The sequence below is a fragment of the Rhinoderma darwinii genome, chromosome 2 (genome assembly GCF_050947455.1).
Source record: "Rhinoderma darwinii isolate aRhiDar2 chromosome 2, aRhiDar2.hap1, whole genome shotgun sequence".
NCBI lineage: Eukaryota > Metazoa > Chordata > Amphibia > Anura > Rhinodermatidae > Rhinoderma > Rhinoderma darwinii.
This window is the reverse complement of record NC_134688.1, coordinates 255,605,374-255,631,399: the sequence shown is the minus strand read 5'-3', so window position 1 is coordinate 255,631,399 and position 26,026 is coordinate 255,605,374. Positions and strand designations below refer to the sequence as shown.

At 41.6% G+C, this 26,026-nt stretch overlaps 1 protein-coding gene across 1 annotated transcript in view; it reads right to left on the bottom strand.

Annotated features, from left to right (window-relative positions):
• The window catches only part of COL16A1 (collagen type XVI alpha 1 chain), a 176,895-nt gene that overhangs the window by 55,008 nt on the left and 95,861 nt on the right, over positions 1 to 26,026 (bottom strand). The window contains exons 21-33 of the mRNA XM_075853167.1: positions 14,641 to 14,676; positions 14,368 to 14,481; positions 14,096 to 14,131; positions 10,075 to 10,110; positions 7,923 to 8,003; positions 4,619 to 4,663; positions 3,668 to 3,703; positions 1,878 to 1,931; positions 1,660 to 1,782; positions 1,481 to 1,516; positions 1,250 to 1,357; positions 618 to 740; positions 477 to 530 (exon numbers count right to left, since the gene is read on the bottom strand). Of these exons, the coding sequence (XP_075709282.1) occupies positions 477 to 530; positions 618 to 740; positions 1,250 to 1,357; positions 1,481 to 1,516; positions 1,660 to 1,782; positions 1,878 to 1,931; positions 3,668 to 3,703; positions 4,619 to 4,663; positions 7,923 to 8,003; positions 10,075 to 10,110; positions 14,096 to 14,131; positions 14,368 to 14,481; positions 14,641 to 14,676 (882 nt within the window). The remainder of the gene's footprint in view (positions 1 to 476; positions 531 to 617; positions 741 to 1,249; positions 1,358 to 1,480; positions 1,517 to 1,659; positions 1,783 to 1,877; positions 1,932 to 3,667; positions 3,704 to 4,618; positions 4,664 to 7,922; positions 8,004 to 10,074; positions 10,111 to 14,095; positions 14,132 to 14,367; positions 14,482 to 14,640; positions 14,677 to 26,026) is intronic.

Sequence of the window (26,026 nt, the reverse complement as noted above, 5' to 3'; positions counted from 1 at the left end):
CTGCCTGTTGCCACCACTAGGGGGAGCTCAGTGCATATGAATTTATACAGATACTATTGTCCTCAATGTACGCTGTAAAAATCTCTATGCAGTGAGCTCCCCCTAGTGGCGACTGCAGGAAAAGGATGAGACTGTGTGTCGGAAAGCAGAAGAAGCAGTGCAGTCCGGGACACCCTTCCACCACTTGCCCCATAGTAGTCACGTGACCTGCCTTCATGGAAGGTACACCACTGCATATCAGTATGTTTTTAAAGATTGGGAGGAAACTAAAGCACGGAGAAACTCCCATGCAAACCTGGGGAGAACGTATAAACTCCAAGCAAATGTTTTCCCCCCGGTCAAATTTGAACCTTGGACCCCAGTGGTACAAGGGAACAGTGCTAACGACAGAGCCATCGAATGTGAAATATATTGAATGCTATATGAATAAGGTTTTATAGAAGAAAAGTGAGAAGCTGCAAGAGTCTGTAACTCACCTGGGCTCCCTTTATTCCATGTTGACCCTGAACACCAGGTAGACCAGGCTGACCCTATGAAAAACAAAAATAAAAGATTGTGGTTAGAGAGAATGTACAATGAGTTTTTATAGATATGATCATTTATGGGCTTTAACTCACTGGTCTTCCTGTCTGTCCCACTCCGGGAAGTCCTTGGTCTCCCTTGGCTCCTGGATTTCCAGGTATACCAATAACATCTGATAATCCATTTATTTTTACTGGGCAGGAGTCACAGGCATCTCCCTGTAAACAACATGCAATAGTGCTATAAGGCCAGAATTGATACTTTATTTATTGTATAGTATAACAGCTGTACATTAATCTTTTTCTAAAATTCTATTAACGATTTGAGTAATTTGTATGGAAAAAGTTTTTTAAATGTAAATAATGGTTATTTTTACTTAAATTTTCCAACGATCATTTCTGAATTGTGATAACACTGCACAGACAGAATATATTGAGCTGAGAAGGACATTTCTGCAAAGCACAGTTTTCGTCAGCATAAATGCCACAACTTTCGTGTAACATTCTCTAAATTCACAAAAATGGCCAATATTGTACTTTGGACAACCCCTCGTACAATGGCCTACTGTAGGCTGACTGACAGTTATTCAGCGTAGAAAATGTTGCACGCAGTTTATACATCTGGTGCGCTATAGTGTGCAAGAATAATGTATATCAATTTGTGGTCTGTATTGGAACTATAATAGAACTGAGCATAAAAAGAAGTCCCATCTACATCATATGCTCACCTTTTCACCTTTAAATCCAATAAGTCCCTGGATTCCTGGTTCTCCAGGCATACCTGGTACACCTGCTGTTCCTGGGGTGCCAGAATCCCCTGTAGGGCCAGCCCCACCCTGTGTTACAGGTAAATAGTATAATATAATATAACAGATTATCACAATTAACAGTGTCAGCTTAAGCGAAACTAAGAGTTTTTCCATAGTACTCCATCTTTCTTGCAATTTTTCATCACTTACCTTCTGTCCTTTCATGCCTGGCCCACCTGGTAAACCCTGGAGTTGAAACAAATAATGGACAGTCAAATTGAGTATTGAATATTATAATTATTCCTAAAATATTATGAACAAATGATCGTATTCCCATCATTTACCCTAATGCCTATTATCTTCTCAATTTCATGCATACATTAACTTACGCTTTTTCCTGGGGATCCAATCCCAGGCTCCCCTGGCTCGCCTTTCAGTCCTGGAATTGCAACAGCAGTCTCATGCTGTACTAGTTCAGAAGGGAGAACTGGACATATGGTGCAGGCTTCTCCCTGCAATGGGAAACAGATTGATGAGTGACATAGATTCAGGCTTTATAAAGAAAACAAAAACATAATTGTTATGGGAAAAATAACTGATTTCAAACCTTTTCTCCTTTTGCTCCAGAAAGTCCTGTATTCCCCAGTCCTCCTGGTGAACCCTGTGCGATACTCAAGGTGCTAAAGTTATATTGCTTTTTAACTCCGTGATCAATTGAAGCTTTTTTGGTAAAATAGACACTAACTTTTCAAACAACATATGATTATAATCTAATAGTTTACCTGATATAGATCAACATAGTTTTTTTTTTTAAATATAGTTGTTTTAGCCATGCAAATTCTGTGTGAAATTAGTGCCAATAGGTGTCTCCCTTCCTGTAATCGGCTTTTCACACCCTGTTGTCAAGCAAAATTTGTCCCTGGTTACAAAGCAGAATTGATGTACTTAAAAAGGTGAGGGTATGTCACGTCACTGCTTGCCAATACAAGTTTATGGACTGGGGAGGGGGAGTTGAAGCAGAGTGAAAAAGACACACACAGACGCTGCAGCTTCCAGGTAAGTTATATCTCACCCCAGTGCTGGATTCTCAGCTACACAGCTCATTACTGCTGTATAATCTCCTCTATTCTGCTGGAGCTTCTATATATGTGATAGATAGGATAGCAGAATTCTCTCTATGTGTGCAGTGTATAGAAGACATGATATCAGTTAATCTCTGCCTACTAGCTCAGAGAAAACATAGAATTAGAGATAGAGTCTGCAGAGAGGAAAACTGCTAAATAATGTCATATACAAGTCATGTAATGGGCTAGGCCAGAAATAGTGTTATTCCACATGTACACACATATGATAGATTATTTTGAAAAGTCACCTGAAAAGTTAGGTACGCTTTAAGGGTATGTTCACACGCTGAGCCAAAAATGTCTGGAAATTCGGAGCTGTGTTCAAGGGAAAACAGCACCTGATTTTCAGACGTTTTTTGAGCAACTTGCGTTTTTCACGCCGTTTTCGCACCGTTTTTTCTGCCGTTTTTGGAGCTGTTTTCAATAGAGTCTATGAGAAAACGGCTCCAAAAATGTCCCAAGAAGTGTCCTGCACTTCTTTTGACGAGGCTGTAATTTTACGCGTCGTCTTTTGTCACAGATGTGCAAGGGTTCCGTCCTTTTGACGGAATCAATACCGTAGTCGACTGCGCTATTCATTCCATCAAAATGACGGAACCCTTGCACAACGGTGACAAATGGAAAACATTGCACCGGATCCATCGCCACTGAAACAAATGGTGATGCAAAAGGAAACCTATGGTTTCCATTTGTTTCAGTTTGGATTACGTTCATGGGTTCCCCTGACAGAAAGGTCAGACCTGACGTAGATGTGAACAAAGCCTTACAGGCACAACAAGTCACCAGATTTTCAAGGGAAAAAAACACCTGATTTTCAGACGTTTTTTGAGCAACTCGCGTTTTTCACGCCGTTTTCGCACGTTTTTTTCTGCCGTTTTTGGAGCTGTTTTCAATAGAGTCTATGAGAAAACGGCTCCAAAAACGTCCCAAGAAGTGTCCTGCACTTCTTTTGACGAGGCTGTAATTTTACGCGTCGTCTTTTGACAGCGACGCGTAAAATGACAGGTCGTCGGCACAGTACATCGGCAAACCCATTGAAAGCAATGGGCAGACGTTTGCCGACGTATTGGAGCCGTCTTTTCAGGCGTAATTCGAGGCGTAAAACGCCTCCATTACGCCTGAAAATAGGTCGTGTGAACCCAGCCTAAGAGTTAATTTGTGAATTTTAAAGTATTGCACCAATTTATAATATCTTTCCCAAGTTAGCCCCGTCTTAGTCCCTTAATGCACACAATGCATGGTAGATAAAAATGAGTTGCAAGATTCTACTCACTGGTATCCCTGCTGGACCTTCTTCACCACGATCTCCCTGATAAAACAACAGAAATATAAATGAGTTGATGAATGCATTTCAGACACCTTCACTCCACTAAGGCTTTGTTCATATCTGCGTCGGGGCTCTGTTCATGCGATCCATCAGAGCTTTCCGTCAGGGGAACCCATGAACGGAATCCAAACTGAAACAAATGGAAACCATAGGTTTCCGTTCGCCACACCATTGATTTCAATGGTGACGGATCCGTTGCTAATCGTTTCCATTTGTCACAGATGTGCAAGGGTTCCGTCCTTTTGACGGAATCAATACCGTAGTCAACTGCGTTATTCATTCCATCAAAACGACAGAACCCTTACACAGCGGTGACAAACGGAAACCATTTGCACTGGATCCATCGCCACTGAAACAAATGGTGATGCAAAAGGAAACTTATGGTTTCCGTTTGTTTCAGTTTGGATTCCGTCCATGCGTTCCCCTGACAGAAAGGTCAGACCTGACGTAGATGTGCACTAAGCCTTACAGGCACAACAATTCACCAGATTAATGATACAAAAAAAACCTCTAAAATGCTTCCCATTTGTTTTGCAATTACCCAGCCTAAATTAAATAACTGATTAAAAGAATTAATGAGGACGGTTTGCCAAAGAATCTAATTACACAAAATATACATAATGGCTTGTTAAGAGATTATGTTCTCATCATTAATAGAAGAAAGATATCTATGCATAAACTACTAAAGCCTGGACTTCACTACCAGATGAAAGATTAATGCTGAATTGTATCAATAGCTGGGAATTACTTGTACATAATTACTAGGTAATAGACAATAGATATCTGTAGCATAATGATTGCATGATTGACTCAGTGAAATATACATGATCAACAAATGAGAGAAACCACAACTTTATAACTCGGATGTTTACTAGTTGATATTGTATATAACAGTACCTTATCGCCTTTGGTTCCAGATGCTCCCGTTGGACCAGGTAATCCCTGTTTCAAAAATAGATTGGTTTAAGGCCTCATTTACACGAGCGTGTGCGTTTTGCGCACGCAAAAAAACGCTGCGTTTTGCGTGCGCAAAAGGCAATTGACAGCTCCGTGTGTCATCCGTGTATGATGCGCGGCTGCGTGATTTTCGCGCAGCCGCCATCATAGAGATGAGGTAGTCGACGCCCGTCACTGTCCAAGGTGCTGAAAGAGCTAACTGATCGGCAGTAACTCTTTCAGCACCCTCGACAGTGAATGCCGATCACAATCTACACCAACCTGTGAATAAAAAAAGACGTTCACACTTACCATGAACTGCCTGCTTCCTCCAGTCCGGTCTCCCGGCCGTTGCCTTGGTGACGCGTCCCTCTCTTGTCATCCGGCCCCACCTCCCAGGATGACGCGGCAGGCCATGAGACCGCTGCAGCCTGTGATTGGCTGCAGCCTGTGCTTGGCCTGTGATTGGCTGCAGCCTGTGCTTGGCCTGTGATTGGCTGCAGCCTGTGCTTGGCCTGTGATTGGCTGCAGCTGTCACTTGGCCTGAATTGTCATCCCGGGAGGTCGGACTGGAGGAAGAAGCCGGGAGTTATCGGTAAGTCAGAACTTCTTTTTTTTTTTTTACACGTATATGTATATTGTGATCGAAAGTCACTGTCCATGGTGCTGAAACAGTTTAAGTCTTTCAGCACCGTGGGCAGTGACTGTCTCCTGACGTCGCGTACCCGAACATTTTTTGCCGGGTTCGGTTAAAACGAGTTCGGCCGAACCCGGTGAAGTTCGGTGCGCTCATCTCTAATTTGACACTCCGTTTGGATGTTTGTAACCAGAAAAGCACGTGGTGCTTTTCTGTTTACATTCAGGAGTTTGACAGCTCTTGCGTGATTTTCGCGCATGCAACGCAGGACCGTCAGTGTGGCATGCGTTGTTTTCACGCACCCATTGAAGTCAATGGGTGCGTGTTGCGTGAAAAACGCAAGAATATAGAACATGTCGTGAGTTTTACGCAACGCACTCACGCTGCGCAAAATTCACGCATCGTCTAAACAGCCCCATAGACTATTATAGGTGCGTACGACACGCGTGAAAAGCACGCGCGTCGCACGCGCGTATAATACGCTCGTGTAAATGAGGCCTAATAGTTAGTCACTTTTATGGCTATACTAGTGGCGAGCTGAACCTTGCTTAATCAGATGAGAGACGCTGCTTTTTGTCAACACTACCAATATCAGGAAGGCACAGATGTAGCAGAGCTTAATTGGTCATGTAATTACTAAGTATTTAACTATGCCTCCAATCCTATGGAAATCTACAGAAAACACATTGTGAAAATGAACTGTGGTAAATTTCAAGCTTTGCATTGCTATAGTGGAGCTACCGTGATATAGACACCATTGTGTGAACTGCAGAGATGTTTTGGTATCAATAACCTCTAATGCTCCTACAATATATACTGTATAGTAGTGAGAATTATATCAGGGACATTGTATTACGAAGTTCTCTTGTTTGAATTGACATTTAGTAACTTTTTTAACAACATTAAAGAAAAGTTACTCTGCACACCCGGTATTATTGGGTTGGGCCCCTACTTATGCACCTACTACGGTCTGAACATTGCAACCATTTAATATACATATAATATACATATTTTTTATAAGAAGCACAAATGTAAAAGTTTATACTAATAGTATTGCAGCTTCTTCCACATTAACAGGGGTTCCTAAGAATTAAAGACTGAAACCAGTTCAATGTTTGATTCCACCATTACAAGTTTAAGCCAGATCACACACATGCACAGTTTTTTTTGTGGCAGTTTTTGGCTCAGTTTTTTAAGCCAAAGCCAGAAGTGGATCCAAACAGAAGGAAGGGTATAAAGAAAAGATAGATGCATCTTATTTCTTTTGTGTCCACTTTTGTGTTTGGCTCAAAAAACTGATCCAAAAACTGCCAAAGAAATGCATAATAACTGTGTCTGTGAGCATGGCCTAAGTAGTAGTCGGGTTGTTTGTGTCTATGTTGAAGTTGCCTATAATAACAGTAGTGATATCAATGGAGAGGAACTGATGAAGTCACCGAGAAGTTGTCTAAGGGCAGATGGACCAAGAGGCTAATGTTGGGTTGCAATTTGGAGGTGATGGGGAGAGTGGATACAGGTTCAGAAAACTCCTAAAGGTTAAAGATGAAGTGAACATATAAGGGTGATTATAGTGAAGGAGCACTGCTCAGATAATGGAAACCAACTCAACCGCCCTGTTTGTTTTTAGCTCTAAAAGAGTGAATGAATTGAAGAAAATCCACCTCTATTCTTGTTTCTATAATTGCAACCTTCTGTATCAGTCTATCCTCTGGCTGCCCAAACACAGGGAATCGAATATGCTAACTCTAACCTACAAAGTCCTGTCTATCTCTGCTGCTGCCTATATTTCTTCATTGATCTTCTGATTTAAACCTACTGGCAACCTTTGCTGTCAGAAAATTTGTATTTTTTTTAATTTTTATTAATAAAAGTTATAAAATTTTTCAATATACTTTCTGTATTGATTCCTCACGGTTTCAAGATCTTTGCTTGTTGTTATATAATAGGAAGATTCATTGTTTACTTTTAGTGGATACAATTCTGTCCACGGTCATGTGATGGACACACAGGTGCTCCTAAGAAGACACAGCTCTGATACACATACTGTAACGATCCCAGCCCCTGTGTCTCCATCACATGACCATGGACAAAATTGTATCCACTAGAAGTAAACAATGAATGTTTCTACTAAATAACAACTAGTAGAGATCTTGAAAACCGTCTGGAATTAATACAGAAATACTCGCTCACGCCTTTTGTAAACATGATCAAGGATTTAGGGTTCAGGGAATAAACTCCCACTAGTGAAATAGAAGTTAATGAAGATTGCAAAAAATTTTGAGATTTGCTCTTCTAATCTTGGGAGCCAGTTCATAGGAATTTTTAGTTTTGGAAATGATTTTAATTGTACGTTATTCATGATCATTATAGTAGCAGTTATAGATGGTAATAACTCTCTGTAGGATTATTATATATGTTTCCAAACAGCCATGTAGACAGTTGTAATTTTTTTCACCTTTCAAAAATGTCTATACATAATGGTTTAAATTCTTGCCAACGCAATATACGCAAGTCAGAGAAGCTCATCTCTTCATCTCAGACTGTGTTCTAACTTAACAATTATAGAATAAAATATTAAGAATTCAAACAAAATAAGGCCACATTAAAAGTAAATAAAGATATACTAACCGGCAGACCAGTTAGACCAGTTACACGACCCTGAAAACCATGGGGGCTTTGAATATCTGGGCAAGAGGTACATGAATCCCCCTAAAACAAAAAGTCCATAGTGAGATACTGATACTCTTAAAGCAGCCCAGATTATGAGATAAGCATTAATTATGAATCCATGCAGAACAATAAGTTCTAAATTCTAGACTAGAACAACTTATTATTTAATTAATGAAAGGGAATTTATCATGTATTTAATATTAGTTTCATTAATCACAAAATGTATGTAGGGGGGGGGGGGGCTGTGGTAATGGATGGACAGATTTCCTGCATTGTCTGTATAACCAGGACAGCATGGTGCGTGTCTTATGGCACCTTCAATATATGAAAGTTAAAGGGTTGTTCCATATTCCATGCACTGGATCGGTGATAAATGTTGGATCAATGAGAATCCCTCCCCTGTGACCCCTTCCGTCACACAAACTCGGTAAAGAAAAGTTTTATAGAGTGGCAGTCGAGCATGTGCACTCCATACAAACTATGAGAGTTACGAACACAGCTCACAGTCGTGCAGAGGGGGGACATTATGATTCTAAGTTCTAACAGTCAGTAGGGGTTCCTGCGGTTGCAGTCCATTGATCGAGAATTTGTCACCTATTCAGTAAATATGTGATAAATGTTTCTCACTGGAATACTCCACTAATGGTCAGAGAAGTGTCAACAAACTAATACAGTCTCCGGGAAGTGATGGAGTACTGCTTTCTCCCTCAGTGACAGGGGAGATGAATAGAGAACCTTATCTGTGTGGCTATAGTGTATAATGTTGATATTCTGATTTATCTAGGTTTCTAGCAGTACAATAGAGCTGTCATTAAATCCACCACACTCTGTTGACTCTGTTCCAGTCTACACAGCAAAGCTGCAGAAAACAGGAAATGTCAGTTTAAAGAGGCCCTGTCACCAGATTATAAATGCCCTATCTCCTACATAATCTGATTGGCGCTGTAATGTAGATAACAGTGGTTTTTATTTTGAAAAACTATAATTTTCGCAGAAGTTATGAGCAATCTTAGATTTATGCTAATTAGTTTCTTAATAGACAACTGGGCGTGTTTTTACTTTTTACCAACTGGGCGTTGTACAGAGGAGTGGATGACGCTGACCAATCAGTGACCAATCAGCATCATACACTTCCCATTGTTCCAGCCCAGCTTCTTTCACTGCACAATCACACTGTGCACAATCACACAGTGCACAATCACACTGTGCAGTGAAAGAAGCTGGGCTGGAACAATGAGAATTGTATGACGCTGATTGGTCACTGATTGGTCAGCATCATCCACTCCTCTGTACAACACCCAGTTGGTAAAAACACGCCCAGTTGTCCATTAAGAAACTAATTAGCATAAATCTAAAATGGCGCAAAACTTGCTAAAAAATGATTGTTTTTCAAAATAAAAACCACTGTTGTTATCTACATTACAGCGCCGATCACATTATGTAGGAGATAGGACACTTATAATCTGGTGACAGAGTCTCTTTAACTTTAGCAGCTAGTAAAACAGTTTTTTTTAATACGGATAGTCACATTTAAAAAAAACAACAATTTGCAATAAAAATGTAGATAATATGTAATTTTCTGATAATACATTCCATTTAAAACTGTTGTCTTATTTGGACGATTCCCATTTAATTTGCAGTTTTCCCTGTGATGAACTCATTGTGGGTGTGGGGTCTCCTCATAGAATTAGTATACAGCTACCAATTTACAAGTACAGTAGACTGCTGTGCTGTTCTGGTTTGAATTTATGAAACTGTAGCTCCGATCTTAGTAATGTCAGTAATCTCTATTGCATTACTTGGAACAGTTTACATTTGGCTCTCAACCTTACATACCAACTGTGGTGTTCTTAGCCAAGGCTTTGTATGGCTGACCACAAATTCTTGGCCAAAAAAACCAAAAAACACTCAATGCATTTTGATTTTTGACCAGAACTGTAATTTACTGTAATATAACATACTGTACTATTTAGCGGGTTTCTTTATGTTCTCACAATTCAACAAAAGATCAGATAGTGCAGCCATGTATTCATTAGATGCTGACAAAATTCTATTTTGTATCTTGTTTCTTTGTCATTTGACTGATATAAGACTATATTTAACATCTTACCTTTTCACCCTTCAATCCTGTAAAGCCGAGGGTTCCCTGCATTCGATTAAAATAAAAAAAAAAGTGTTTAGTTTAATATGTTGAATGTTTGCATTCTGATAAAAACCTTTTATATAAAATGACTACATTTTATGCACATTTTTAGAGAACTGAACATTTAGGATAAATTGAAGTACTCTACACTTCTTAATTAATAATCTTTTCAAGTGCTTTGCTTTCTATGAATGGGTTTAAATAAGGTTCAATTGCCAGTGGGTGATATAGCCAAGTCTCCACTTTCCTGCGGATATCTGGCCATGTCCAAAACTATAGAGCTGAACTGGTGGTATGTCCGTACGAGCACTTGCACCCCTGATATTTCACTTGGGAATATAAATTTCAATTCCAAGGGCATCCATTGTTCTTTAACCCCTTCCCACTGCAGCCACTTTTGACTTTCCTGACGGAGCCTCATATTTCAAATCTGACAAGCGATTCAGAGACTGTTTTCTTGTGACACATTGGACTTTATGTTACTGATAAAATTAGCATTTTTATCAATTTAAATGTATCTGCTTGTCAGACAGGCAGTTATACCATGCAAAATAGGTGATAAATAAAATTTCCCATATGTCTACTTTAGATTGGCATTGTTTTTTAAACATCCTTTTATTTTTCTAGGACGTTACAAGGCTTAGAACTTTAGCAGAAATTTCTCACATTTTCAAGAAAATGTTAAAAGGCTATTTTTACAGGGACCAGTTCAGTTGTGAAGTGGTTTTGAGGGGCCCATACAAAACAAACCCCCATAAACTGCACCTCAAAGTATTCAAAACAGCATTTAGAAAGTTTCTTAATTCTTTAGCCGTTTCACAACCATGAAAGCAAAGTAGAAGTGAAATTTACAAATTATTATTATTTTTTTTTTTAATTCATTTTTAATTAATTTTTTTCTGCAACACAGAAGGTTTTACCAGAGAAATGCAACTCAATATTTATTTCCCAAATTCTGCAGTTTTTAGAAATAGCCCACATGTGGCCCTAGTGTGCACTGAAGCACAGATCTCAGAAGCAAAAGGAGCACCTAGTGGATTTTGGGGCCTTCTTTTATTAGATTATATTTTAGGCGCCATGTCAGGTTTGAAGAGGTCTTGCAGTACCAAAACAAAAGAAACACCCCCAAAAATACCCCATTTTGGAAACTACGCCCCTCAAGAAATTCATGTAGGTGTGTAGTGAGCATTTTGACCTCACTAACTGACGCTAACTATAACTCTGTAAATTTACGCTTAAACTGACGCTACGCTATAATAAATTTAGTGAACGAACTTCAGTTAAAAAAAACTGAATGTCCGTCACTAACTGACACTACCTATAATGCTGTAAATTTACACTAAAACCTTAGAAAAATTGCTAAAACTTCTGCTTTACATTTTTTTTTTACAAAACGGACGTCAGTAAACATCCGCTACTCTAACGCTCCAATTTATGCAGGTACTAGCTACACCTAACTATAATTTTTTTTTTTTACAGTGTTATATTTAAAAAAAAGACCAAAAACCCCTGTGTCAACAAATTACCACTGAGGCGGATTTATAGTCTCAGCACTCAGTGGCTGCAGGGCGCACACAGAAAGATGAGGTAGTAAAATATAACCTGTGCCAAAAAATTAGCACAGATGCCAATCAGTGATGGTGGTCACTGATCAGCGCTCAGCTGCAGGACGCCCACAGGGAATTGGTCGGGTAGGAAAACAAAATCAAAAAAAGGCCCAAAAAACCTGCATCAACAAATTACCATGGAGACTTATTATAGACTCAGCACTCAGTGGCCCCAGGGTGCACACAAGGAGATGGTGCAGAAAATATTAAAAAAATTCCTGTGCCAAAAATAGGCAGAGAGGCTGATCAATGATGGCGGTCACTGAACAGCACTAAGCTGCCGCAAGACGGAAAAAGGGGGTGGGGAACAGGAACAAGGGGTAGGAAATTTAGGGACAGATCTAGTGCTGCTGCTAAAAAAATCAGCAGCAGTACAGTCGATGATGATGATCACAGTGAGGGATCACACAGTAGGATGCAGAAGAGGATCGCAAGAACAGAATGCCTCAGTATGGCTCACGGACGGTAGTGTCAAACACCCTGCACCAGCTCTGCTCACCGGAATGAGACGGGCAGAGCTGGTGCAGGGTGTTTGAAACATCCGCCATGACTGCAATTGGTCCGACCAATCGTAGCGATCGAAGGGGTGGCACCACTGGCAGCTCCTCATGAATACATGGTAGTGATTGGTGCACCAATTACAACCATATCACTGTGTCCTGTTGCACAGTGAAAAGCTAAAGATGCAAAGAGCCGCAATTGGCCAGTCAGAATTAACCGGCCAATCACAGTGACACCCCCCTGGGCATTATGTAAAGATGGCCTGCTGTTAGGAACAGCAGACATCTGTACTTGGTAACTGTGTATTCTTACGCAGTAACCGCTTCCCTGTTTGTCGTAAGTTTACAACATTTTGCGGGAAGCATTGGCTTTCCATGACGTATACTTATGACAAATGTCTGGAATGGATAAAAATTATTGCTTTTTATTTTTGTTTATATCTCCGACAGAGCAAGATCGGTCTCTTTAGTTACTTGCTTCTCTTTTCTTAAAATGACTGAATGTTTCTGTATCTATGACCCCCTCCTAGCTGACTATTTGTACACTTTTAGAAAACTAAAAATGTAGGACAAAAAGTTCTTCAAACTCCCTAATGAATAATGTTTGCAAGTGCCGTTCTTGATAGGCCACACCTAAATAACTAAAAGAGCTAAGTCTCCACTCTCTTGTGGCTACGCTGTTGTGTCCTGCACTTTTCAGTGTAAAGTCTGGCTGCATATCAATTCCAGGACTTTCATGGCATTATAAAGTGGCACTGTACTTTCGCTCTCCCATACAATCTTACAGCGGGTGTGGGAAAATGCAGGTGGCACGTTGGATAGTACAATTGTCAAGACAACCTTATAACGCCCGAAAAGTCTTCTGCAAGTATCCTCAGCAACTGTACTGCCTACATGCCCAATGTAAGTGTTTGTATAAAGCTTTTTTTTTTTTCAGGGCAGGGTTGGATCAGCACCTCCAGCCATTTTAAGGGCATATACAAATACTAATCTTATGTGTATATTATATTGTAAATTAAAATAGATTTATATTCCTGGTCAACTTGAATCTAACAGCTGATGGATTTCAACACTTTATTTCCAAGTTCCTTCTGCATTTCTGTTCAATGTATTGTACATTGTAAGACAAATCTATTTTTATTGTTCATGGATACAGAAGAAAACTGTTCTTTGGATAAAATGAACCACACTCCGTTATTTTCTAAGTAAAGGTAATAAATAATCCTGCCTAGACATTATAAAAATGTTGACATTATAGTTAGTGGAAGTAGCTGAAGGCTATTGACAAACCAATGAAGATCATTAAAAGCTGGGAATGCTATTGTACATTTTAATGATTCCAACAAAGACACAAATAAAGAATTTAACTTCTATCTATACCTATTTTTTTTGTCTAAATTAGTTAGAAAAAGGAAAAGTGAGCAAGATCTTACAATAGGCATACTACTTCTGTTGAATTCTAAATGGATATAGCAGACCCATATGTGGCGCCCAATCACGTAGAACATTAACATTAGTTTCCTTATGTCCTGCCTAACAGAATCGTAGCATGGAAATAGCACAACTGATTTCAATTCCAATTGAAAACAATGGGATCAGCTGCATCACCAGTTTTCCTTGGACTTTTATATAAAAAGACAGAGGGACTGAGAAATACCACAGTATATATATATTATGTTCGGCACTTTGATTGCTAGTGGAGAAAAGCAGTATAGAAATATTGTTTTATAGGCATAATTTTATGATGTGTAGCACCATTAGAGTGTAATACCATAATTTTTTTACAAGTCAGTTTGACATAAACACACAGTAAAAAAATAAAATAAAAAATTCATAGTCCTGTCTGCCTGCACAATATGCTCCAAGTTATGCCAGGTATACCTGTTCACCTTTTGGTCCTGGTACGCCTGCTGGTCCCTGCAAATAAGAACACATTAAAGTCAGAAGCATGATGGGATTCTTCCAAATATATAAGTGCAAATATATAATGATTATATTTATCTAATTAGAAGTCTTGGTCTATACCAGCCATTGACTAATCCTGCCAAAATATGCTGTGTTCTGTATTGTTATTTTGACTTGCAATGGAATAAAATGCAGGATGTCCATTAGACATTACTATCAGAATTGGTCATTCTGTATTCATTACTTACGACTTGTCCTGGCTCTCCAATTCCAGGGCTACCTTTCTGACCTTTAACACCTGGAACACTGGTAGCTTGTGTGCCGTCAGTGTTTATGGTTGGGCAAACTTCACATGGATCACCCTACAAGACACAAAAACAAAACAGTTCTACTCTGTATTCTTACTGGTTTAGAATATTATGTATACGTTTTAATGTAAATTATAACGGCTGTATACAGAAAGAGTAGGTAATACACATGACAATATAATAAACACAGGTATAAGGTAAATGTCCGCTTACCTTTTCTCCCTTTAGTCCAGAGAGTCCCGGTTTACCCTGTAAAGAAAATAAAAAATACACATTACATTGCAAACAGATTCAACACAAGTAATTGAGAATAACTCTGTTAGGTGAAACCTGTGCGAAATTACAAGAAGGTTGTGCGGCTCCATACTAAGAAGTCATACGGTCTCCGTGCACTTCCATACAGGCTCCGTACACTGGCATATACTATGTGCCCCAGCTCTTATAGTGTGCTCAATAAAAATGTGTTCATTTAGGGGCATGGCCTAGCTTCTGATGTTAGAGGACGCAAGTTCCGGATCTCCTGCTACCGCTGTCCTGAAATTATATTATTCATTCCAATATCTCTCGCTATTGTGACTGCAAAGACGCAGGACCTGGTGTAAATGTTTCAGTGGTGGAAGCCACATCTCAGACCCATGACAGAGAGTGACAGAGGGTGAGCCTTAAGTAGTTGTCCAACACGATGCCGATACTCCAGCGGAAGAAGAGCAGAGGAGATTGAAGAGGGCTGATGCAGCTAAAAAGTTGGGACAGTTTGCATGGACTACTGCTCCCAGTTCCATAAAAGATGCTGCTTATGATTCTTGCTTTTGGGCGCTGAACCGTGAGCTGGAGGAAGACAATTGAGGGGGGAGCTACCCTGGAACTCCGAAGGCTTAAGGACAACATGGTACGGTGGGGGTGAGTCACGAGGCTTCTGTAGACCTTTTGTATTATCATTACCCTCATACGTTAGGGATACTATGGATGCCCTGAGGAAACTTGAAGGCATCCGTCTTGATCATAATGTGTTTCTTGCCTCACTAGACGTGGAGGCGTTGTATAGCTCTATTCCCCACGAGCAGGGATGCTTTGCCATTGACTATTTTTTGAGAGACAAGGGTACACAATTCAGGGCACACAATGAATTTGTCATTCTATTGTTGAAATTTGTATTGGAGCATAATTTCTTTTTGTTCAATCAAAAGATTTTCCACCAGTTAAAAGGGGTAGCCATGGGAAGTCCATGTGCCCCGACCTATGCCAATTTGTATTTAGGCTGGTGGGAAAAAGAATGTGTCTTTACGGATTTGATGGAACAATGGACCTCCTGTATCCTTTTATGGATTAGATTCATAGACGACATTCTGATCTTGTGGAAAGGAACAAAGGCACAATTCATGGAGTTTGTAGGTGCCCTTAACGTAAACAACCTAGGTCTCTTTTTTACGTCAGAGATTAATGATAACAAGATCACATTTCTCGAGGTCACGATTTCTAAGACACCCTCAGGAGCCATTCAAACCAACATGTTTAGGAAATCCACTGCCACAAACAGTCTCTTGAGATGGGAAAGTTGTCATCCTTTAAATTTGAAACGGGGCATCCCAAAGGGCCAATACCTGAGGGCCCGCCGGAACTGCTCGACCATATCCGACTACAAGATTTCGGCTCATGAATTAGAAAACAGATTTCGGCGGAGAGGGTATCCGAGACAAGTACTTAAAGATGCATATCAGAATGCACTAGGTAGAAATCGGGATGATCTATTGAACCCTAAACCGAAGGAAGTTGAGGAGGAAATGGTTAGGGTCATCGGTACCTTTGACTCCTCTAGTGTGGAGGTTCGGTCCATCCTACAACGCTTTTGGGGCATTCTGCAAGCCGACCCAGACATTGGGGGTTTGGTAGGTAAATCTCCCATGATTACTTATAGACGTGGATTTAATGTCAAGGATCGGTTAGTTCATAGCCATTTAAATATCCAGGACCCTGTTGGCACCTGGTTGAATCGTGGCCTAAAAGGAAGCTTTAGATGTGGGTCCTGCAAAGCCTGTGAGTCAATACTATGCAGCAGCAAGTTTAGAAGTACCATTACGGGGAAAAGTTTTGAGAACAGGTCCTACATAAATTGCAAAACCAAGGGGTTGGTGTATCTAATTACCTGCGACTGTAAAAAGCAATATGTAGGGAAGACTAAAAGGGAATTCAGAAGGAGGATTAGAGAGCATATTGGGGATGTTAGGCGACAAGAGGATACTTCAGTGTCCCGTCATGTCTGGGAGTGTCATGGGGGTGACTCCTCAAACCTTAAATTTCAAGGGGTGGAATGCATCAGACAGACAATAAGAGGTGGTGACGTGGATAAAAGGATTATGCAAAAAGAAGCGCAATGGATCCATCGTCTTCAAACCATTTGTCCCCAAGGTTTAAATGAACAGATCTCCTTTGCCTGCTTCCTATAGTATATCTCTAGTATGTTTATAATACTCATAAAATCCCACTATTTTTTGTATATCCCTAAGCAGTTTTCACGGTCTTTAGAGCTATATATTATCATAAGGATTAATATGAATCCTGCAGAATACTCTTTTGATATCTGACACAATATTCTGTCATTAAGGCCACCAATGTTACTCCAATATGTGTCCATAACCTTTTTGGGTGCTCATTGGTTTTTTGTTTGTTTTTTGTTTGTTGTTTTTTGTATGAAACTATACGTTAAGACATGGATCACATGAAACAACTAATCTCATCTAGCATAAGATCACACATTCCAACCAGCTATTATGTTGGTGGTGTTTTTTTGGCCAAGTATATTGAATACAGGTAATCTTGTGATAAGTGTTCAACATGCGGCGTAATATGCGGTTTTTCAGCGATATGTGGGCATGTTTCCCAATGTGGGAACGTGCCCATCTTCCTATCAGAGGACTTTAAGTTTCTTCCCTATGTCTATGTGTGCCGATTTTTGTTTGCGTTGTGTGTTCTTTCTGTGTCTCTCGTCTGAGCTGCATCTGTGTATAGGTTTTGAATTCATACGGCAGTGAATTTGATCCGCCTGGAGATCTCCTAGGCAACGTGGGACGCTGTAGCGTTGAAATGAAAGCTGATTGGCTGCTGGATAGGATGCTCGGCATTCTTCCTGCAACGTCATATTCTGACGTGGCTACTGCGGGTTGGTGCCTGGCCTCAGCTACGTCAGCTGAGTGGGTGGGCTTTGGCCTGTCAAATAGACCGGAACTTCGCCGGCGCGTGTGCGGCCAATGCATTAGAGTCGTACACGCGCCGTGAGGTTCAATTTAGCACACAACTGTGCTTAACGGCAGTAATAGATGAAACAATAAATAAACCGAATTGATAATCCCTGATGATGTGTCACCTGTACTAGTGGCACGGAAACGCGTTTGGATTATCCTCTATTTCAGTGAGGTGTGTCAGTGCAATATACTATAAGGGGGAGAGTGGTTGCTTGGTGGTTGGAATAACATCATCACACGAGTATTCCTCTCTTCATGACTGACCACCGTATCTGAAGCCTGTTCTATTGTAATGAGGGCTAGGATAGCTCATTTTTAAAGATTTATCAATTAAACAATATTTTAATCGTTCTACTTCAGGCAGTAAATTTCACGAGGCTTCTACTATGAAAAAAGTGCTTATGGCGCCGGTATAACTTCTCGCTGGCCCAAATTGGTGGCACAAAAGAGGATATCTGCATAATGAGGAATGACCTACAGAAGGCGGCTGAGTGGACTCCTGTTGTGGCAGGCAGGATTAGTGAGGTGGAAGATGCTATGCCCTCCATGCAAAGGGAGGTACAGTCTAACAGCCAGGCTGTATCCACGCTGTTAGCAAAAACTGACGATTTGAAAAATCAGCTCAGGCGAAACAATATCAGGCTGGTGGGGGTGCCAGAAAGAGTGGAGCAGATGAATTCGGATGCTAGTGTTGAAGTGTGGGTGTTGGACACTTTTGGGACAGATGTATTGACTCCATTGTTTGCTGTTTAGCGGGCCCATAGGGTTTTACATTATAAATATCATGAATTGATCCTATGCAAAGCCAGGGAAAAGCAAGACATCACCCTCAACGGAGTAAGGATCAAATTTTTCTTGGATTACGCAGTGGAAGTGCAGCGGTCGTAGTTTATGGATATAAAAAGGAGACTTTGTGCCTTGAACGTGCAATGCTTTATAATTTACCCTGCTAAACATTGAGTGGTGGCTTTGGAGTTGTATGAGAGACGCCTTGCGGTGGTTGGATGACCATGAGAGCCAGCTGCAGGGTACCGGGGAAGCTGAAAGGGACTAAAATGCCTGTTCAAGTCTACCGTATTGCACACAAGTAGCTGTTCTAGACTCTCTTACTCATATCCTTTACAGGTTCCTTAAAGGGTGGTGATGTTGCATTAATGTTGAATTTTTTTTCGGTTTTAGCCTGGAATCCTGTATAGCTTAACCGTGTGGGGAGAGTTTGTTCAAACTGTGGGACTTTGCGTCTTTTCTGATATACGGGCATGATATGTATCTCAACACATGCTGATAGTATTGGGGGCTATCACTACATGGTAATGGTAGGGAGAATGTATTATGAAAGGAGGATATAGTGGATGATGGCTCATATGCTATGGGCTATGATAGTTAAGCTGGTTATTGGTACATTCTTTGCCGCATGCCCTGACCCTTCTATAAAAAGAGAATTATCGGTTTCTATTTTTAGGGGAGGGGATTCTTCGGGGAAGAGTTTCTTTGGGGTGGGTTGGGAGGGGGGTATGTCCACACTATAACTCCTGTCGTTCTGAGTCTTGCTTGCAGGCCAGCAGGTCTGTTCCCGCAGGAGGGAACCAAGTAGCCTATTTTTCGCAGAGAACTTCTGTGTGGGGAGGTTGGGGGTGCGTGAACTTTGTCTCATGGAACATTCGAGGCTAGTAAACGTTATGCTATTTACAATTTTCTTAAAAACACTCTCCGGCAATTATGGGGTTGTAAGAAACTCATATAACGCAATACTCATATAACGCAATAACGCAATGGCTCTTCATAGGGCTTGGATGAGGCATTGTTACCATTCATTTCATTCAACATTCTAGAGGAGTGAGTCTACTCATTCATAGGAGCATACCGTTCTGATGCCATCATTCATTTAAAGATGAGGAGGGAATCTTTGTTGGGATTCACTACACTGTATACCATTTTCAGCATATTGTGGTAGTGATGTATATTCCTCCCTCACACTCCAGAGCTTATTTAAAGAAAGTACTGGAATGTCTGAATACTTTGCCAGATGTACTCTACTTCTCATGGAGGATTTTAAGAACTTTGTCAAGAAGACACTGCATAAATTCCCAGGTGACACAACTACCACTTTTGGAAAAATGTTACTTGAGTTAGGGCTAGTAGATGTTTGGAGAGTGAAGTGGCCGGCTATGAAACAATATTCTTGCGCTTTCACAACTTATAGCTCATTGTCTCACATAGATTTGATTTTATGCAATTCTATGGCTGTGCCCATATGTGGCAGAATATTTGCTCCAGTCAATCTCAGATCACTCCCTGATGTACCTTCACCTTAAGGCCTGATTCACATGAACGTGTTAAACGGCCACATTGAATTACATAGGTCCTTGGGACGGCCGCTGTTTCAACTGCCGTCCCAAGGACCTATGTAATTCAATGTGGCCGTTCACACTGCTGTTGTTTCAACGGACTGTGTGAAGGGTCCGTGGGAAAATAGGACATGTCCTATTTTTTCACGCATCACGCATCCCTCCATAGACTCTCAACTATGGGGGATGCGAGACAACGCGTACCGCACAGCTGAGCACGGATGCACCTCGGACGTGAAAAACTGCAGTTTTTCACGTCCGAGATGCGCAGCGCTCGTGTGAATCAGACCTAATTTAGGGGAAGGGCTGTGGAGACACTCCTTAGGGTGAAAGCGTAATCCATTCTGGTTAAAGCTAATTAGAAGTGGGCTTGTCGGTACTCAAATTACTGAACTTTTTCAATTTAATGCTAATACAGCTCCCTCAGATGTGATCTCGGATGCTATGAAGGCGTTTCTGAGAGGAACATTCATAAGAGAAATTATGATAGTAAAGAACAAATCTAAACAGATGGACGAGGCTTTATTCACCAGGGTTAATAAAACAGAGGCTCATTACATTCTATATAACTCTCCTGAATCATTACATGATTAGAAGTAGGTCCAAAGTCACCTGCAATCTCACACGCTTAAACAGGCTGATAGCAGATTTATGTTAATAAAACAGCAGTATTATGCAGAAGGGGAAGTCACTGGCAAACTCTTGGCGCAGACATAGAAAGGGGCATCTTTTGTTCAACGGATTAGAGCTGAGGGTTTAGGACTTGTTACACAAACATCCGAGACAGGGGCGTAACTAGGAAAGACTGGGCCCCATAGCAAACTTTTGACTGGGGCCCCCCTCCCCTGGGTGTCACACAACCCCCCCTTGTAGATAGTGCCTTTTTTACAGCCCCCCTGTAGATAACGCCATCCAGCCCACTCTGTTGATAACGCCATACAGCCCCTTCTGTAGAGAACGCCATACAGACCCCTGTAGATAACGCTATACAGCCCCCCCTGTAGAGAACTCCATACAGCCCCCCTGTAGAGAACTCCATACAGCCCCCACCGTAGAGAACTCCATACAGCCCCCTCTGTAGATAGCGCCATACAGTCCCCCCTGTAGATAACTCCATACAGCCCCCCCTGTAGATAGCACCATACAGCCCCCCTGTAGATAGCACCATACAGCCCCCCCTGTAGATAATGCCATACAGCCCCCACTGTAGAGAACTCCATACAGCCCCCTCTGTAGAGAACGCCATACAGAGTCCCCCTGTAGGTAACGCCATACAGCACCCCTGTAGATAACGCCATACAGCCCCCACTGTAGAGAACTCCATACAGCCCCCTCTGTAGAGAACGCCATACAGAGTCCCCCTGTAGGTAACGCCATACAGCCCCCTGTAGATAACCCCATACAGCCCCCTCTGTAGAGAACTCCATACAGCCCCCTCTGTAGATAGCGCCATACAGCCCCCTCTGTAGATAACGCCATACAGCCCCCCTTGTAGAGAACGCCATACAGACCCCCTGTAGATAACGCCATACAGAGTCCCCCCTGTAGATAACGCCATACAGCCCCCTTTGTAGAGATCTACTGAGGGGGCTGTATGGTGTTATCTACAAAGGGGGCTGTATTGAGTTCTCTACAGGGGGCTGTATGGAGTTCTCTACAGGGGGCTGTATGGTGTTATCTACAGGGGGCTGGATGGCGTTATCTACAGAGGGGGCTGTATGGTGTTATTTACAGAGGGGGCTGTATGGAGTTCTCTACAGGGGGGCTGTATGGAGTTCTCTACAGGGGGCTGTATGGAGTTCTCTACAGGGGGCTGTATGGTGTTATCTACAGGGGGCTGGATGGCGTTATCTACAGAGGGGGCTGTATGGTGTTATTTACAGAGGGGGCTGTATGGAGTTCTCTACAGGGGGGCTGTATGGAGTTCTCTACAGGGGGGTGTATGGTGTTATCTACAGGGGGCTGTATGGTGTTATCTACAGGGGGGCTGTATGGCGTTATCTACAGGGGGGGCTGTATGGCGTTATCTACAGGGGGGGCTGTATGGCGTTATGTACAGGGGGCGGTATGGCGTTATCTACAGGGGGGGCTGTATGGCGTTATCTACAGGGGGGCTGTATGGCGTTATCTACAGGGGGGGCTGTATGGCGTTATCTACAGAGGGGGCTGTATGGCGCTATCTACAGAGGGGGCTGTATGGCGTTCTTTACAGTGGGGGCTGTATGGCGTTCTCTACAGTGGGGTCTGTATGGCGTTATCTACAGAGGGGGCTGTATGGTGCTAACGCCATACAGCCCCCTGTAGGTAACGCTATACAGCCCCCCTGTAGGTAACGCTATACAGACACCCCCTGTAGGTAACGCTATACAGCCCCCCCTGTAGGTAACGCTATACAGCCGCCCCCTGTAGGTAACGCCATGCAGCCCCAACCCCCCAAAAAAATCTGACCTACAGTATGTCCTACAAAAGACATGTATCCCCTATCCACAGGATAGGGGATACATGTGTGATCACTGGAACTGATTGGGAGAACGGGGAACCGAAAGTCCCCTGAAGTTCTCCATGACTAACCTCTGACTTCCGGCGTCTGCGCAGCTCAATAAAAATGAAAGGAGCGCTGGTCACGCATGCGCACAAGCGCGACCGGCTCTCCATTAATTTCTACAGAGCTGCCGATACAGACCCCGGAAGTCCGAGGTTTGTGATGGAGAACTTCAGGGGACTTTCGGTCCCCCGTTCTCCCTATCGCTGCCAGCGATCACACATGTATCCCCTATCCTGTGGATAGGGGATACATGTCTTTTGTTTAATGGCAGAGCGGGGAGATACCTCCCTGCTCTGCCGTAGTGTTTAGTGGCGTCCCGCTGTAGCAGCCATAGCGGCTGCTAGCGGAGCCTCCGGCCATGGTGGGGGCCCGTGCCGGCGGGCGACACGGGCCCCCTCATGCCGCGGGCCCCGTAGCAGCCGCTACGGCTTCTACGGCGGTAGTTACGCCACTGATCCGAGATCTTATTGGTAATCCAACAGTTTTATTTATAATTATATGCGTCTAGAGTGGCTTATACTTCGCAACAATTAGACGATTATTTGGTGGCGGTTTCTCTGCCTAGTAAATTCATATAAGTGTATTAGCAATAGCACATGCACTTGCCAATCTATTTCATCGTATGAAATGAGATGATGGAAGGAACGTACAATCTTGATACTCTACAGAAGTGGTTGATATATGGATACAAATTCACAGTACATTAAAACAATATATTTTCTTCGCATATACCTCAAGACAGTTTAGTACTCACGATAGCCAAAAAACTGTCACCACTACCAAATCAAACATAAAAACATAATATATAGAGCCATAAAATGTCTACTAGACAAAGCTGAAATGTCTACTGTGTGCGGCCTTAAACCACAGTTCACCTTTTAACATTATGTTAGTTTATTTACAGCCTTGTAATAATTTTGCTATAAGCGTTATTTAGTTGGCCATATTATAGCTTCATGTGGAAGCCATGTATTTAGTTCCAAAGATGTGATCTAATCCTATCAGGGCAAAACAGGAAAACCTTTACCAAAAAAAATTCTGCATTGCTGAATTACTTATTACTTATTCTGGGTTACATTATGCCTTACAGCCTAAGTCTGAATGCATTGGTCCCTGTTTAGAGACCCACAGGAGTTTTGGACATATCTACATTCAAGTTGATATGGTGCATGCTATAACCACATCATGCTACATGATTCCGTACTTCCCCTTTCCTACCTTTCCATCCATATTTTTGTGTGAATTGCCTTCAAACATCAGGATATATTGCAATTTTTTTTAACGGTAACGTTTTAAGGCCATTTGGTTCAAAGGCACCAATAAAAAAATACATTTTATAAATGACGTGTACATAGCATTCATATTAGGGTAACAGAATATAGTGGATTTCACTTTTTTATGCAATTATAACATAGCATAAAGTAAAATATAAAAAAAATACAGTTTTCTAATGCATAACAATATTGAGATGATACAGTCTGTAATAATCTATTTAGCGACAGATGAAACACTTCAGTAAAGTTGGACCTTACAGTGCAAGGAGATCTCTATAGGGTGAAGTAATTGGAATCAAAGAGGTGTATATGGGTGAACCACCCACGGCTTCTATATTTTGATGAACTTATGAGGGCAACCATGTGCCTCATACAGAAGTTTAAAACGAGGAAGTATAGAATTGACCATTGCGATCCAGGCCTGTAAGGTAGGAAACGTGGGATGCTTCCAGTGGGTGAGAATAGTCTTCTTTATATATAATAAAGAAATGATCATTAAGTATCTAGAGACTACAGACTGTAGAGGGTGTATAGTAAATTTGGTGGAATTGTAAAGGGAAGTTTATATATATATATATATATATATATATATATATATATATGTATGTATGTGTATATGTATATATATATATATATATATATATAGTGTGTATATGTATGTGTACACATATGTGTGTATGTATGTGTATATGTATGTGTGTGTATATATATATATATATATATGTGTATGTACAGTATGTGTATATGTATGTGTATATATATATATATATATATATATATATGTGTGTGTGTGTGTGTATGTGTATATATATGTATATATATATATATATATATGTATATAATGTCTCATGAGCCAGGGCTGTAGAAACCCAGCCTTGGTCATGAATACGGTGGTAAACAAAGCAGGACAATTAGCATTGCCCTGCTTTGTTTGGAAACCATGGAGACAGGAGATAGTTTGATCTCCAGTCTCCATTTCAAATCTCCCACGCGCACGGATGGTCTCGCGCACGCGCGCGATCTCGCGGTATTACGGTCTGGTAAAACATTATCACCATGCCGACCCATGCTAGCCGGGGGCGAGCGCCACTCGTCCCCCGCTGCGAGCGTACAAGCAGGGTTAAATAGCCCTGCGTCGGTACGCTCATCAGCAGAGTACACCACCACACCACCAACGAGAGCTTCCTACTTGCTCCACCACGGACCGGCTCACCTGCTCCTGTCTCCTGCTACGGTTCCTGCCTCTGCTCCCCTGTTCCACCAACGAAAATGCTAAGTATCAGTGTAGCTACGGCTACACTTTAAACTCTCCCTCTCTGTCCCTGTTAACCCTTGCTGCCCTGAGTAACCCTTGGTGCCCCTGAGTCCCTGTGTTAACCCTTACTGTCCCTAAGTTAACCCTTTCTACCCCTTGCAGTCCCTGAGTTACCCCTTGCTGACAACCCTTCCCACTGTTAATCCTTTACCTGATTAACCCTTAGTGTACAGGGACAGTTATATTAGGAGGCAGTGGGACAGAGATAGTGAGCGTGTGAGAATTACAAGTAACTTATGTGTATTGTGTTGTAACGTAACATCTATGTATGTTTAGGTAAGTGGGTGGTGGTATAATTAGGATTGTTATACCAAGTTTATACTGTACTGTGATTAGTTACTGTATTTTATATATGAGAGTGATTACTGTATGTTAATAAATATCTTTATTTACTATACGGTCTTATTCCCTTGAGTAGCAGCAAAAGCAATTAGATCGACGTTAATATAAGGAAAAGGTAGGGAAACTAGGCATAACTCTAGTGACCCTGATTATAAAGGAGGTAGTAATAGTGGGTGACACTAACCAGTGAACCCCGCTATTACTCCGCCCCCTTTAACAGGAATCATTTACAGTAACTTAAATGAAACGGTCCCTAGCTGGAACCAGGGGACTCGTGAGGGATTCTAATATCCCCTCATTATCCTCTGTGGATATGGAGGGAAGAGTGTGACTCTATCGTTCTAGAGCCTTGGTGAGTTTGTCTGAAGAAACCTGTAATAGCTGTTTGTAGAACGTGGAGAGGGTCTTAGTTAAGTCGTCTTGTGATACTCAATCTTCTAAGGGGGATGTTCAGAATCTTACATTATATCTTAAAAACTGCAAACAAAATGCATGGCAAAACTGGAAGTAGCGGAATTATACATAAGGTGGAACTT